This window comes from Grampus griseus (genome assembly GCF_964374135.1).
Source record: "Grampus griseus genome assembly, chromosome: X".
Classification (NCBI taxonomy): domain Eukaryota; kingdom Metazoa; phylum Chordata; class Mammalia; order Artiodactyla; family Delphinidae; genus Grampus; species Grampus griseus.
The window spans coordinates 39301760-39317247 of record NC_138999.1 but is presented as its reverse complement, the minus strand read 5'-3'; the positions used below and the strand labels follow the sequence as shown (position 1 = coordinate 39317247).

The window sequence follows — 15488 nt, the reverse complement described above, 5'->3', positions numbered from 1 at the left end:
GGAATAATTACTTGACAAGTTCCATACCTATTCATTATAAATGAAAACAGGAACAACAAAAAAAAAGAAATCTCAAAGTAAAACTAGTAACAGAAGGAAACTTCTTCAATCTGAATCTATAAAAACTCTATAGTTAACATCATATTCAAGGGTGAAAACTGAATGTTTTCCCCCAAAGACCAGGAACAACACAATGATGTTCCCTTCTATTCAACACTATACTAGAGGTCCTTGCCAATCCAACAAGGCAAGAAGAAGATTAAGTAGTAACCACAGATTAGAAAAGAAAAATTGTATTTATCTGCAAGCAGCATGATAACGTACATAGAAAATCCTCTGAAATCTAGACCAAAGCTACCAGACCTAATAATTTATCAAGATAGCAGGATGCTAGGTAAATGTACAATAATCTTTTCTGCTCCTATACAATAGCAACAATAATTGGAAATAAAATTTTACAACGACTCCAATCACAACAGCATCAAAGAGTAAACTAGAGATAAACTTAACAAGGATGGAAACAATAAAACATTGCTGAAGAAAATTAAAGAAGACCTAAATAAATGGTGGAATGATGGAAACAATAAAACATTGCTGAAGAAAATTAAAGAAGACCTAAATAAATGGTGAGATATACCATGTTTGTGGACAAACAAATGCATTATTTTTAAAAAGAGATATTCTCCCCAAATTGGTCAATGCATACAATGCAGTCCCAATCAAAATCCTAGCAGGAGAAATTGGCAAATTGCTTCTAAACTGTATATAGAAAAGCAAACGACCTAGAAAAAAACAAAATTTTGAAAAAGAACACAGAAAACTTACACTGCTTGATTTCAAGACTAAAGTAGCAAAACAGTATGCTACTGGCTTTAAAATAGACATATACGAGGGGCTTCCCTGGTGGCGCAGTGGTTGAGAGTCCGCCTGCGGATGCAGGGGACATGGGTTCGTGCCCCGTGTCCGGGAAGATCCCACATGCTGCGGAGCCGCTGGGCCCGTGAGCCATGAGCGCTGAGCCTGCGCGTCTGGAGCCTGTGTGCCGCAGTGGGAAAGGCCAGCATACCGCAAAAAAAAAAAAAAAAAAGACATATACGAGACCTTCAAGATGGCAGAGGAGTAAGACGTGTATATCACTTTCGTCTCCACAAATACATCAGAAATACAACTACATGTGGAACAACTCCTACAGAACACCTACTGAACGCTGGCAGAAGACCTCAGACTTCCCAAAAGGCAAGAAACTCACCACGTACCTGGGTAGGGCAAAAGAAAAAACAGAGACGAAAGAATAGGGACAGGACCTGCACCTCTGGGAGGGAGCTGTGAAGGAGGAAAAGTTTCCACACACTAGGAAGCCCCTTCACTGGTGGAGATGGGGGGAAACTTCGGAGCCACGGAGGAGAGCACAGCAACAGGGGTGCGGAGGGCAAAGCGGAGAGATTCCCGAACAGAGGATCAGTGCTGACCAGCACTCACCAGCCCAAGAGGCTACTCTGCTCACCCGCCGGGACGGGCAGGGGCTAGGAGCTGAGGCTCGGGCTTCACAGGTCAGATACCAGGGAGAGGACTGCGGTTGGCTGCATGAACACTGCCGGAAGCGGGTTAGTGTGCCACAGCTAGCCGGGAGGGAGTCCTGGAAAAACTCTGGACCTGCCTAAGAGGCAAGAGACCAATGTTTCAGGGTGTGCAAGGAGAGGGGATTCAGAGCACTGCCTAAATGAGCTCCAGAGACGGGCGTGAGCCACAGCTATCAGCACAGACCCCAGAGACGGGCAAGTAACGGTAAGGCACCTGCTGCAGCCACCAATAAGCCTGTGTGCAAGCACAGGTTACTATCCACACCTCCCCTCCCGGGAGCCTGTGCAGCCCTCCACTGCCAGGGTCCTGTGATCCAGGGACAACTTCCCCAGCAGAAAAAACGCCGCGCCTCAGGCTGCTGCAATGTCACTCCGGCCGCTGCGGCAGGCTCCATCCGCATTGCATACCCTTCCCTCCCCCTCGGCCTGAGTGAGCCACAGCCCCCTATTCAGCTGCTACTTTAACCCCGTCCTGAGTGAAGAACAGACGCCCTCAGGCGACCTACACGTAGAGGCGGGGCCAAATCCAAAGCTGAACCCCAGGAGCTGTACTAACAAAGAAGAGAAAGGGAAATTTCTCCCAGCAGCCTCAGGAGCAGCGGATTAAATCTCCACAATCAACTTGATATATCCTGCATCTGTGGAACACCTGAATAGACAATGAATCATCCCAAAATTGAGGCGGTGGACTTTGGGAGCAACTGTAGACTTGGGGTTTGCTTTCTGCATCTAATTTGTTTCTGGTTTTATGTTTATCTTAGTTTAGTATTTAGAGTTTATTATCATTGGTATATTTGTTTATTGATTTGGTTGCTCTCTTCCTTTTTTATATATATATATTTTTTTCTTTTTCTCTTTTTGTTAGTGTGTATGTGCGTGCTTCTTTGTGTGACTTTGTCTGTATAGCTTTGCTTTTACCATCTGTCCTAGGGTTCTGTCTGTCCGTTTTTCTTTTTATTATTTTTTTAGTATAGTTTTTAGCACTTGCTATCATTGGTGGATTTCTTTTTTGGTTTGGCTGCTCTCTTCTTTTTTATTACTTTTTAATTTTTTTATTTTTAATAATTTTCCTTCCCTCTCTCCCTCCCTTCCTTCCTTTTTCTCTCCCTTTTCTTCTGGGCCATGTGGCTGACACGGTCTTGGTGCTCCAGCCGGGTGTCAGGCCTCTGCCTCTGAGGTGGGAGAGCCGAGTTCAGGACAATGGTCCAACAGAGACCTCCAGGCTGCACATGAAATATCAAATGGCGAAACTGCTCCCAGAGATCTCCATTGCAACGCTAAGACCCAGCTCCACTCAACGACCAGCAAGCTACAGTGCTGGACACCCTACGGCCAATCAACTAGCAAGACAGGAACACAACCTCATCCATGAGCAGAGACGCTGCCTAAAATTAAAATAATAAGGTCACAGACACTCAAAAACACACCACCAGACATGGTCCTGCCCACCAGAAAGACAAGATCCAACCTAATCCACCAGAACACAGGCACGAATGCCCTCCACCAGGAAGCCTACACAACCCAGTGAATCATCCTTAGCCACTGGGGGCAGACACCAAAAACAACGGGAACTACGAACCTGCAGCCTGTGAAAAGGAGACCCCAAACACAGTAAGTTAAGCAAAATGAAAAGACAGAGAAACACACAGTAGACGAAGGAGCAACGCAGAAACCCACCATACCAAACAAATGAAGAGGAAATAGGCAGTCTACCTGAAAAAGAATTCAGAGTAATGATAGTAAAGATGATCCAAAATCTTGGAAACAGAACAGAGAAAATACAGGAAACATTTAACAAGGACCTAGAAGAACAGAGCAAACAAACAATGATGAACAGCACAATAAATAAAATTAAAAATTCTCCAGAAGGGATCAATAGCAGAAGAACTGAGGAAGAAGAACAGGTAAGTCACCTGTAAGATAAAACAGTGGTAATAACTACCACAGAGCACAATAAAGTAAAAAGCATGAGAAGAACGGAGGACAGCCTCAGAGACCCCTGGGACCACAGTAAATGCACTAACATTCGAGTTACAGGGATCCCAGAAGAAGAAGAGAAAAAGAAAGGGACTGAGAAAATATTTCAAGAGATTATAGTTGAAAACTTCCCTAATATGGGAAAGAAAACAGTTAATCAAATCCAGGCAGCACAGAGAGTCCATACAGGACAAATCCAAGGAGAAACACGCCAAGACACATATTAATCACACTATGAAAATTTAAGTACAAAGAAAAAATATTAAAAGCAGAAAAGGAAAAACAACAAATAACACACAAGGGAATCTCCATAAGGTTAACAGCTGATCTTTCAGCAGAAACTCTGCAAGCCAGAAGGGAGTGGCAGGACATATTTAAAGTGATGAAAGGGAAAAACCTACAACCAAGATTACTCTACCCAGCAAGGATCTCATTCAGATTCAACGGAGAAATTAAAACCTTTACAGACAAGCAAAAGCTAAGAGAAGTCAGCACCACCGAACCAGCTTTACAACAAATGCTAAAAGAACGTCTCTAGGCAGGAAACACAAGAGCAGGAAAAGACCTACAATAACAAACCCAAACAATTAAGAAAATGGTACCAGGAACACACATATCGATAACTACCTTAAATGTAAATGGATTACATGCTCAAACCAAAAACACAGACTGGCCGAATGGATACAAAAACAAGACCCATACATATGCTGTCTACAAGAGATCCACTTCAGACCTAAGAACACACAGAGACTGCAACAGAGGGGACAAAAAAAGATATTCCATGCAAATGGAAATCAAAAGAAAGCTGGAGTAGCAATTCTCATATCAGACAAAATATACTATAAAATAAAGACTTTTACAAGAGACAAAGAAGGAAACTACATAATGACCAAGGGATCAATCCAAGAAGATATAACAATTGTAAATATTTATGCACCCAACACAGGAGCACTTCAATACATAAGGCAAATCCTAACAGCCATTAAAGGGGAAATCGACAGCAACACAATCATGGTAGGCGACTTAAAGCTTTAAAACAAGCTTTAAATGGAATTAATTGATATTTATAGGACATTCTATCCAAAAACAACAGAATACACTTTCAAGTGCTCATGCAACATTCTCTAGGACACATCATATCCTGGATCACAAATGAAGCCTTGGTAAATTTAAGAAAACTGAAAACACATCAAGTATCTTTTCCAACGACAACACTACGAAACTAGATATCAATTACAGGAAAAAGTCTGTAAAAAATACAAACACATGGAGGCTAAACAATACACCACTAAATAACCAAGAGATCACTGAGGAAATCAAAAAGTGCCTAGAAACAAATGACAATGAAAACACAACGACACAAAACCAATGGGATGCAGAAAAAGCAGTTCTAAGAGGGAAGGTTATAGCAATACAATCCTACCTCAAGAAACAAGAAACATTTCAAATAAACAACCTAACCTTACACCTAGAGCAATTACAGAAAGAAGAACAAAATAAACCCCAACGTTACCAGAAGGAAAGAAAACATAAAGATCATACCAGAAATAAATGAAAAAGAAATGAAGGAAACAATAGCAAAGATCAATAAAACTAAAAGCTGGTTCTTTGAGAAGATAAACAAAATAGATAAACCATTAGCCAGACTCAATAAGAAAAAAAGGGAGAGGACTCTAATCAATAGAATTAGAAATGAAAAAGGAGAAGTAAAAACTGACACTGCAGAATACAAAGGATCATGAGAGATTACTAAAAGCAACTCTATGCCAATAAACTGGACAACCTGGAAGAAATGGACAAAGTCTTTGAAAAGCACAACCTCCCAAGACTGAAACAGGAAGAAACAGAAAATATAAACAGACCAATCCCAAGCACTGAAATTGAGACTGTGATTAAAAATCTTCCAACAAACAAAAGCCCAGGACCAGACGGCTTCACAGGCGAATTCTATCAAACATTTTGAGAAGAGCTAACACCTATCCTTCTCAAACTCCTCCAAACTACAGCAGAGGGAGGAACATTCCCAAACTCATTCTACGAGGCCACCATCACCCTGATACCAAAACCAGACAAAGATGTCACAAAGAAAGAAAACTACAGGCCAATATCACTGATGAACACAGATGCAAAAATTCTCAACAAAATAATACAAACAGAATCCAACAGCACATTAAAAGGATCATACACCATGGTCAAGTAGGGTTTACCCCAGGAATGCAAGGATTCAATGTACGCAAATCAATCAATGTGATAAACCATATTAACAAATTGAAGGAGAAAAACCATATGATCGTCTCAATCAATGCAGAAAAAGCTTTTGACAAAATTCAATACCCATTTATGATAAAAACCCTCCAGAAAGTAGGCATAGAGGGAACTTACCTCACTTACCTCAACATAATAAAGGCCATATATGACAAACCCACAGCCAACCTCATTCTCAATGGTGAAAAACTGAAACCATTTCCTCTAAGATCAGGAACAAGACAAGGTTGTCCATTCTCACCACTATTATTCAACATAGTTTTGGAAGTTTAAGCCACAGCAATTAGAGAAGAGAAAGAAATACAAGGAATCTAAATCAGAAAAGAAGAAATAAAACTGTCACTCTTTGCAGATGACATGATACTATACATACAGAATCCTAAAGATGCCACCAGAAAAGTACAAGAGCTAATCAACGAATGTGGTAAAGTACCAGGATACAAAATTCATGCAAAGAAATCTCTTGCATTCCTATACACTAATGATGAAAAATCTGAAAGAGAAATTAAGGAAACATGCCCATTTACCACTGCAACAAAAAGAATAAAATATCTAGGAATAAACCTACCTAAGGAGACAAAAGACCTGTATGCACAGAACTATAACACACTGATGAAAGAAATTAAAAATGATACAAACAGATAGAGAGATATACCATGTTCTTAGATTGGAAGAATCAACATTGTGAAAATGACTATACTACCCAAAGCAATGTACAGATTCAATGCAATCCCTATCAAACTACGAATGGCATTTTTCACAGAACTAGAACAAAAAAATTCACAATTTGTATGGAAACACAAAAGACCCCGAAGAGCCAAAGCGATCTTGAGAAAGAAAAAGAGCTGAAGGAATCAGGCTCCCGGCCTTCAGACTATACTACAAAGCTACAGTAATGAAGACAGTATGGCAGTGGCAGAAAAACAGAAAGATAGCTCAATGAAACAGGATAGAAAGACCAGAGATACACCCACACACATATGGTCACCTCATCTTTGATCAAGGAGGTAAGAATATACAATGGAGAAAAGACAGCCTCTTCTGTAAGTGGTGCTCGGAAAACTGGACAGCTACATGTAAAAGAATGAAATTAGAACACTCTCTAACACCATACACACAAACACACAAAAAAAAACTCAAAATGGATTAAAGACGTAAGTGTAAGGCCAGACACTATAAAACTCTTAGAGGAAAACATAGGCAGAACACTCTATGACATAAATCACAGCAAGATCCTTTTTGACCCATCTCCTAGAGAAATGGAAATAAAAACAAAAGTAAACAAACGGGACCTAATGAAACTTAAAAGCTTTTGCACAGCAAAAGAAACCATAAACAAGACGAAAAGACAACCCTCAGGGGCTTCCCTGGTGGTACAGCGGTTGAGAGTCCGCCTGCCGATGCAGGGGACGCGGGTTCATGCCCCGGGCCGGGAAGATTCCACATGCCGCGGAGCGGCTGGGCCCGTGAGCCACGGCCGCTGAGCCTGCGCATCCGGAGCCTGTGCTCTGCAACGGGAGAGGCCACAACAGTGAGAGGCCCATGTACCGCAAAAAAAAAAAAAGAAATAAAAGACAATCCTCAGAATGGGAGAATATATTTGCAAATGAAGCAACTGACAAAGGATTAATCTCCAAAATTTACAAGCAGCTCATGCAGTTCAATATCAAAAAAAACAAACAACCCAATCCAAAAATGGGCAGAAGACCTAAGTAGACATTTCTCCAAAGAAGATATACAGATTGCCAACAAACACATGAAAGGATGCTCAACATCACTCATCATTAGAGAAATGCAAATTAAAACTACAATGAGGTATCACCTCACACCAGTCAGAATGGCCATCATCAAAATATCTACAAACAATAAATGCTGGAGAGGGTGTGGAGAAAAGGAAACACTCTTGCACTGTTGGTGGGAATGTAAACTGATACAGCCACTGTGGAGAACAGTATGGAGGTTCCTTAAAAAACTACAAATAGAACTACCATACGACCCAGCAATCCCACTACTGGTCATATACCCTGAGAAAAACATAATTCAAAACGAGTCATGTACCAAAATGTTCATTGCAGCTCTATTTACAATAGCCAGAACATGGAAGCAACCTAAGTGTCCATCAACAGGTGAATGGATAAAGAAGATGTGGCACATATATACAATGGAATATTACTCATCCATAAAAAGAAACGAAATTGAGTTATTTGTAGTGAGGTGGATGGACGCAGAGACTGTCATACAGAGTGAAGTAAGTCAGAAAGAGAAAAACAAATACCATATGCTAACACATATATATGGAATCTTAAAAATTAAAAAAAAGAGAAGGTTCTGAAGAACCTATGGGCAGGACAGGAATAAAGATGCAGACATAGAGAATGGACTTGAGGACACGGGGAAGGGGAAGGGGGAAGGGTAAGCTGGGACGAAGTGAGAGAGTAGCATGGACATATATACACTATCAAATGTAAAATAGATAGCTAGTGGGAAGCAGCCACATAGCACAGGGAGATCAGCTTGGTGCTTTGTGACCACCTAGAAGGGTGGGATAGGGAGGGTGGGAGGGAGATGCGAGAGGGAGGAGATATGGGGATATATGTATATGCATAGCTGATTCACTTTGTTTTAAAGCAGAAACTAAGAGACCATTGTAAAGCAATTATACTCCAATAAAGATGTTAAGAAAAGAAAAAGGAAAAAAAAGAACGAAAAAATAGACATATAGAACATAACGTAACAGGGAATATAACAGAGGATCTAGCAATAGACACAAAACTAAATGGTCAACTGATTTTTATCTAAGAGGAAATAAACAGTAAATCAAATTTGAAAGGACAGTCTTTCCAATGAATGATGCTAGAACAACTGGATATGTGTTCAAGGGGTGGGGAAGAACACTGATGCTCATCTCACATCATGAACAACCTGAAATGTATCATAAACCAAAATTTAAGAAATGTGATTATAGAACTCCTGGGGAAAAAAAGCTGAGGAAATGTTTATGATCTTCAGGTAGGCAAAGAGTTCTTAGCAGAACACAAAAACCACAAGGTATAAAAGAAAAAAATTATTAAATGGACTTCATCAAAATTATAAATATTTGCTCGTAAAAAGGCACAAGTAAGAAAACAAAAAGCAAACCACAGACTGTGAAAAAGTATTTGCAAAACATATCTGACAAAGGGAATATGCAAAGAGCCCATGCAACTCAATTAATAATACACAAAAAGAAGTTAAAAATCAGCAAAAGATGTGAACAGATAATAACAAAAGGTACATGAAAGGCCAATAGCACATAGAAGATGCTCAACATCACTATCATTGGGGAAACGCAGATAAAACCAAAATGAAAACCCACTACTTACTTACTAGAATGCCTAAAGTTAAAAAGATTGAAAGTACCGAGTGATATCCAAGATGTAGAACAATTGAGAATCTCATATATTGCTAGTAAGAATGTGAAGTGGTACAGCCACTTTGTAAAAGTTTGGCCGTTAACTCTACAACTGCAATGTGACCCAGCATTTCCAAATCCTAGGTATATATACCAAGAGAAGTGAAAACCTATGTCTACACAAAAACAAATAATGTTCACTGCACTTCATTCATGCTTATCAAAAGCTGGACACAACCCTAATGTTTGTCAACTAATAAATGGGAAAATTAATTGTGGTATAATCATTCTATTAGATACTACATAACAATGAAAAGGAATACAATACTGATACACACAAGAACATGGATGAATCTCAAAAACAGTATGCTAAATTAAAACAAAAAAATACATGCTATTTGAATCCAGGTGTGTGACATTCTAGGAACGGCAAAATTAGAGACTCCAGAAAGCATATACACAGATAACTGGTTGCCTGGGACCAGGGGTCAAGAATGGGAATCAACTGTAAAGGGGGACAATGGAACACTTTGAGTGATAGAAACATTCTATATCTTAATTGCAGTAATGATTACACAACCCCATATAAATTGCCGAAATGCAGCAAATTTGAACACTTAAAATAATGTAAATGATACTTCAAAAAAGCCGGAGAGAAAAATCATCAGCTATTTTTGTGGAGTTAATTAGTTTATTTGGAAAAACAAGCAACAAAGAAAGGACAGCCAGGGAAACCCTAGAAACAAGAACAATGGGGAAAGGGTGCCACAGCACTACCGTATACATACTGTATATGTAGTGTAAACCTATTCCAAAACCTCTGTAAGTAAAATAGTATAGCATTAATTCATGAACAGACTAATGAAACAGACCACAGAAAATATAAGTAGACAAAACTTCATATGAAAATTTAGCATACAACTAAGGCAACATCTCAAATTAGTACGGAAAAAATGAAATTTTTTAACAATATATTATGTTGGGATAATTAGCCATAGGCAAAGAATAAACTTAGATGTTCCTCACACTATAAATCAGGGATAAATCCCAAATGGATCAGAGATTTAAATTAAAAACTAAAACCATTTAAGTACTAAAAGAAAATGTGGATGAATTTCTCTAACACCTGGGAGTGAGGAAAAAACTATCCTATGATTCAACATGCAGGTGCAATTTAGAAAAAGACTGATAAATCTGACTAGATAGAAATAACTTCTGCATGGACAAAAACAAACACACAAAAGCAAAATAAAACAATAAATGAAAACTGCAATTTTTATCACAAATAAAGGATAAATATAGATCATACATAAAATATGGCTATACAAAACAGAAAGAAAACAATGGCCCAACTGAAGAGAAATGAACAAATATTTCAAAGAAAAGGAAACACAAATAGTCTTTAAACTTCAATTAAAAATTCAATTAAGAAAATGCAAGTTAAAAACAAGACACCATTTCTCACCTATCAGATTTCACAAAAAGCCTGCTGACATAAACTTTCTTGGTTAAGACCAAGGGGAAACAAGAGCTCCCAAAGGAGTGGTTCACACCACTAGACCCAGCAATCCCAATTATCAAGGAATCTATACCAAAGAGAATCTATACCAAAGAACACTAACAAAAAGACACTTTTACTATTTACTGCAGTACTATCTGTACTGAAGCAACTGATTGAATAAACAATGGAAGAAATCACCATGACACTGGATTAGGCAAAGATTTCTTAGCTACAAAACCAAAAGCCCAAGCAATGAAAGAAACAGTTGAGAAATTGGATGTCATCAAAATTTTTAATTTTTGCACTTCAAACTACACTATCAAGAAAATGAAAATATAAGCCACAGACTCTGAGAAAATATTTGCAAATTATATTCCGATAAGGGGTTGTATCCGGAATGTATAAAGAACTCTTACAACACACCAATTTTTTTTTTTTTTAAGTTTTCGGCCGCGCCACGCAGCCATGTGGGATCTTAGTTCCCAGATCAGGGATCAAACCCATGCACCCTTCATTGGAAGCGTGGAGTCTTAAACACTGAACCGCCAGGGCAGTCCCAACACACTAATTTTTTAAAAAACAAATTTAAAAATCAGCAAAGGTTTACAGAGGCATTTCACCAAAGAATATACACAAATAGCTAATGTGGTCATTAAACAGTGCTCAACGTCAGTCATTAGGAAAATGCAAATAAAAACTGTAATAATGAGGATATGGAGAAACTGTTACCCTCATACACTGCTGGTAAGAATGTAAAATGTTACAGCCACCCTGGAAAACAATTTTGGCAGTTTCTCAAAATGTTAAACATAGATTTACTTTACAACCTGGCAATTCCACCCCTGGTTATTTACCGAAGAGAACTGAAACTATATATGTCCACACAAAAACTTGTATACAGATGTTCACAGGAGCATTATTCACAATAGCCAAAAAGTAGAGACAACTAAAATGCTCAACTGATGAATGGATATATAAAATATGGTATAACCACACAATGGAATATTATTAGATAATAAAAAGGAATAAAGTATTAATACATGCTACACATGGATCAACCTTAAAAATATATGCTTAGCGAAAGAAGTCAGTCACAAAAGACTACATATTATATGATTCAATTTATATGAAATACCCAGAAAATACAAATACACAGAGACAGAAAGTAGATTAGTACTCGCCAGGGGTTGGGCATGAGGTTTCATTACGGTGAGATAGACATGTCCTAAAGTAAGACTTTGGTTATGGTTGCACAACTCTGGAAATTTACTAAAAGTCACTGAATGGCATAAAGAAGTTGAATTTTATGGTATTTAATTACACTTCAATAAGCTTTAAAAAGAAGAAAAGATAAGCCATAGACTAGAAAAGATATTTTCAATATATTTTTTAAATTACCAAAATATACTGTTAAAACTTCTACATATCAAAAAGAAACATAAATTAGGCAATAGAAAAAATAAAATCCACCTTAAAAATCTGAAATGGCAATTCAGATAAAGAAACCCCACTGGTCAGTAAACTTATACTTCAAAGTAAACATGATGTGAAAGATTAACCTGTCCAGGTAACTTTATGCACTGCTCAAACTAAGAAAATAGATGATTCATTGCTGTGCACAGTTCTTCATTTAGGTACTGGTCTTTTAAAAAATGGTTAGGTTCAGCTGCCCTCAGAGCTCCAATTATAGACAGACTATACCAATAAAGATTTTCATTTATGCCTTCCCTTTTCAGCCTGATACAGCCATCTTCAGACTTCTTTTATTCCTAGGTACCAACTTAAGACAACTGAAGAATCATTTTGTTGCCATTTGATTTTAATGGCTTTAACTTTCACACTTTGGATCGTCTTTGGCCAACAAACTGTGTCAGAATAATCTAATTCTTTTAACAAAATACAAGTTGATCATACAAGACAGCACAAATGAAGAACACTCATTTCTCCCTTTCCAATCCCTTTTGCCTAGAAGTAATATTTTCAATTAACAAAACAAAAAAGCAAGAGCACAATTCGTTTTGAGTATAAACAGCAGTAATCTGCCAGAGAAGAGAAGGGGAGGGAAGAGGAGAAGGGAAGGGAAGGGAAGGGGAAGAGGGAAAGAGGGGAAGGGAAGGGGTATGCAAATGTGCACTAACCTTCCAGTAGTCAGATTGTAAACTGTAGTACCTCTGGTATGCAGATAATGCTGAAAGAAGGAAAATAAGCCTGAGTCACAATTATGTCCCATTTCAAAATCAATTAACAAGTTTTAAGAAACATTACAACAAAATTCCCATCATACCCACCTCCCAGCAGATAGTGATATTTAAAACCAAACAATTTAAACTCTGGGGCGTCCCTACTCATAGTCAGACATGGTAACAAATGTCCAATATATAGGAGTTCAAGGAAGTAAAACCATGGTCACATTTCAGACCTGCACTTGAACAGAATCTGGGCAACCTCTTGAATCAACTTGACCTTCCTCAGAGACCAAATCTGATAAATGGATTAATACTCCAGAATGTGATGGGTCGTTTGTTCTAACAAGGGATCTCACTTCCAAAAATGACTAAGAGGGCTTCCCTGGTGGCACAGTGGTTGAGAGTCCGCCTGCGGATGCAGGGGACACGGGTTCGTGCCCCGGTCCGGGAAGATCCCACATGCCGCGGAGCCACTGGGCCTGTGAGCCATGGCCGCTGAGCCTGTGTGTCCGGAGCCTGTGCTCCGCAACGGGAGAGGCCACAACAGTGAGAGGCCCACATACCTCAAAAAAAAAAAAAAAAAAAATGACTAAGAGCTCAACCACCTCAAAGAGCAAAGGAACTACAGTTGACTCTTGAACAACACAGACGTAAGAGGCACTGACCTCCGCACAGTAGAAAAGCCAAGTATAACTTATCGACGGCTCTCTGGATCCGCAGTTCTGTATCCTTGGATTCAACCGACCACAAGATCATGTAGTGCTATAGTATTTACTACTGAAAATATTCCATGTGTAAGTGGACCTGCGAAGTTCAAACCCCTGTTGTTCAAGGGTCAACCGTACTCCTTTTGTGCTGCTCCCTTTCATACAATCAAAAAAGAAAAAAACCCAGCCCACAATTACCTTACCCCAAACTCCAACTCAATTCCAAAATAGGGCATCCCATACCCCTAAATCCATCTCAAGGTATAACAGGCTCTGGAAGAAATTAAACTACAGTCGTCCCTCAGTATCTGCAGTGGATTGGTCCCAGGATCCGCCGTAGATACCAAAATCCACTGTGATCACATCCCACAGTCGGCCCTGCATGTGCACGGATTCCACATCCACGGATGATAAAAATAGCAGTACATATATGTACTGAAAAAATCCCACGTATAAGAGGACCTGCAAGGCTCAAACCTGTGCTGTTGAACAGTCAACTGTAGAGCTTGTCAATCCAAAAACTCAGTGAGGGGCAGGCAGTAACAAAGTAAAGTAAAGGTTATACATGCACATTAGAATTGGTAGAGAGCCTTTTTTTAAAAACTCATGAGCAATAAATAAGTCACGGGGGTGTAATGTGCAGCATGATGACTATAATTAATAATACTGTATTGCATATTTGAAAGCTGCTAAGAGTAAATCTTAAAAGTTCTCATCACAAGAAAAAATACTATAACTGTGTATGGTGACAGATGTTAACTAGACTTAACTATGATCATTCCACAATATATGCAAACATCAAATCATTATGTTATATACCTAAAACTAATAGTTATATATCAATTATACCTCAATTTTTAAAAAGAGTAACATTTTCAAATAAGATTTTCAACACGTGTAAAAAAATTTTATACTGAAAAAAAATGGGGAGGGTGGAAATTAACATTTTCTAAAACTCCAGGTATGTTTTCATACTGTTCATCAGTAAGCAGCCAAAATGAATACCATATAGAATACCACATAGAGAACTTCCTGAATATGTTCAAATTAGAGAAGCATCACCCAAAAACATCATCACGTATCTGAACAAGTAACTTATTTGAATTATGTTCATCTTTTTTGCACAAAGATGATGCCAACCAACCTATCACTGGAAGGACATTTAGACTGTAATTTTTCCAGTTCTGAGGAAGAGGTGATTTCAAGCCATCTTCTGTTTTCTAGTTCTTCATACATGAGTGTAGCTAGCTCATAAAGATCACTGATTAATGGTTTTCTAAAAAGAAAAGCAAACCAACTTACCAAGCTAGACAGAACAGAATAGTCAAATAAGGTTTGACGGATTTATAGAGAACAGTCATGGAAAAGGTGTTTCCTCTCTACTGCCTGATGTGAACAAGGAAGCATATATCACCAACTGCCACCACAGGGGAACTATTCTTAAGATGAAGCCCACAGAAGATAGCAGCAGAAACAGATGGAAAGTACTGGATACTTCTAGACTTCAAACTATATCTAGTGCACAACTCACCTATGAACCTTCAGTTATATGAGGGAATAAATCTCCTTATTGTTTAAGCTAGAATCAAGTCTTTGATATTTGTGCCTCCTAACCAAGAGAAGCCAGGGTCCCTGACAATTTTGTGCAATCACCATATCAAGCCTGGACTGTCCTTTTAACGGGAATTTCAACAAACTTGAAGGGTATGTTTCCAATAACATGAATAACAATATATATTACATGACTTCATAAAATTCCCATTTTAGAATTTGAAGAGCCCTTAAAGAGACAGTATGATGTAACTGAAACCGAGGTACCTACGTGAACCGAAGAAGCCTATGTGATTATCAATTGGGAGAAACATGGCATCCATACTACAA

General features: G+C 38.6%; 1 protein-coding gene across 3 annotated transcripts in view; it reads right to left on the bottom strand.

Annotated features, from left to right (window-relative positions):
* KDM6A (lysine demethylase 6A) overlaps nt 1-15488 on the bottom strand; it is a 209193-nt gene that overhangs the window by 114834 nt on the left and 78871 nt on the right. For all 3 annotated transcript variants that reach the window (XM_082681587.1, XM_082681586.1, XM_082681585.1), the window contains exon 4: nt 12853-12902. In XM_082681587.1, coding sequence (XP_082537713.1) covers nt 12853-12902 — 50 coding nt within the window. The remainder of the gene's footprint in view (nt 1-12852; nt 12903-15488) is intronic.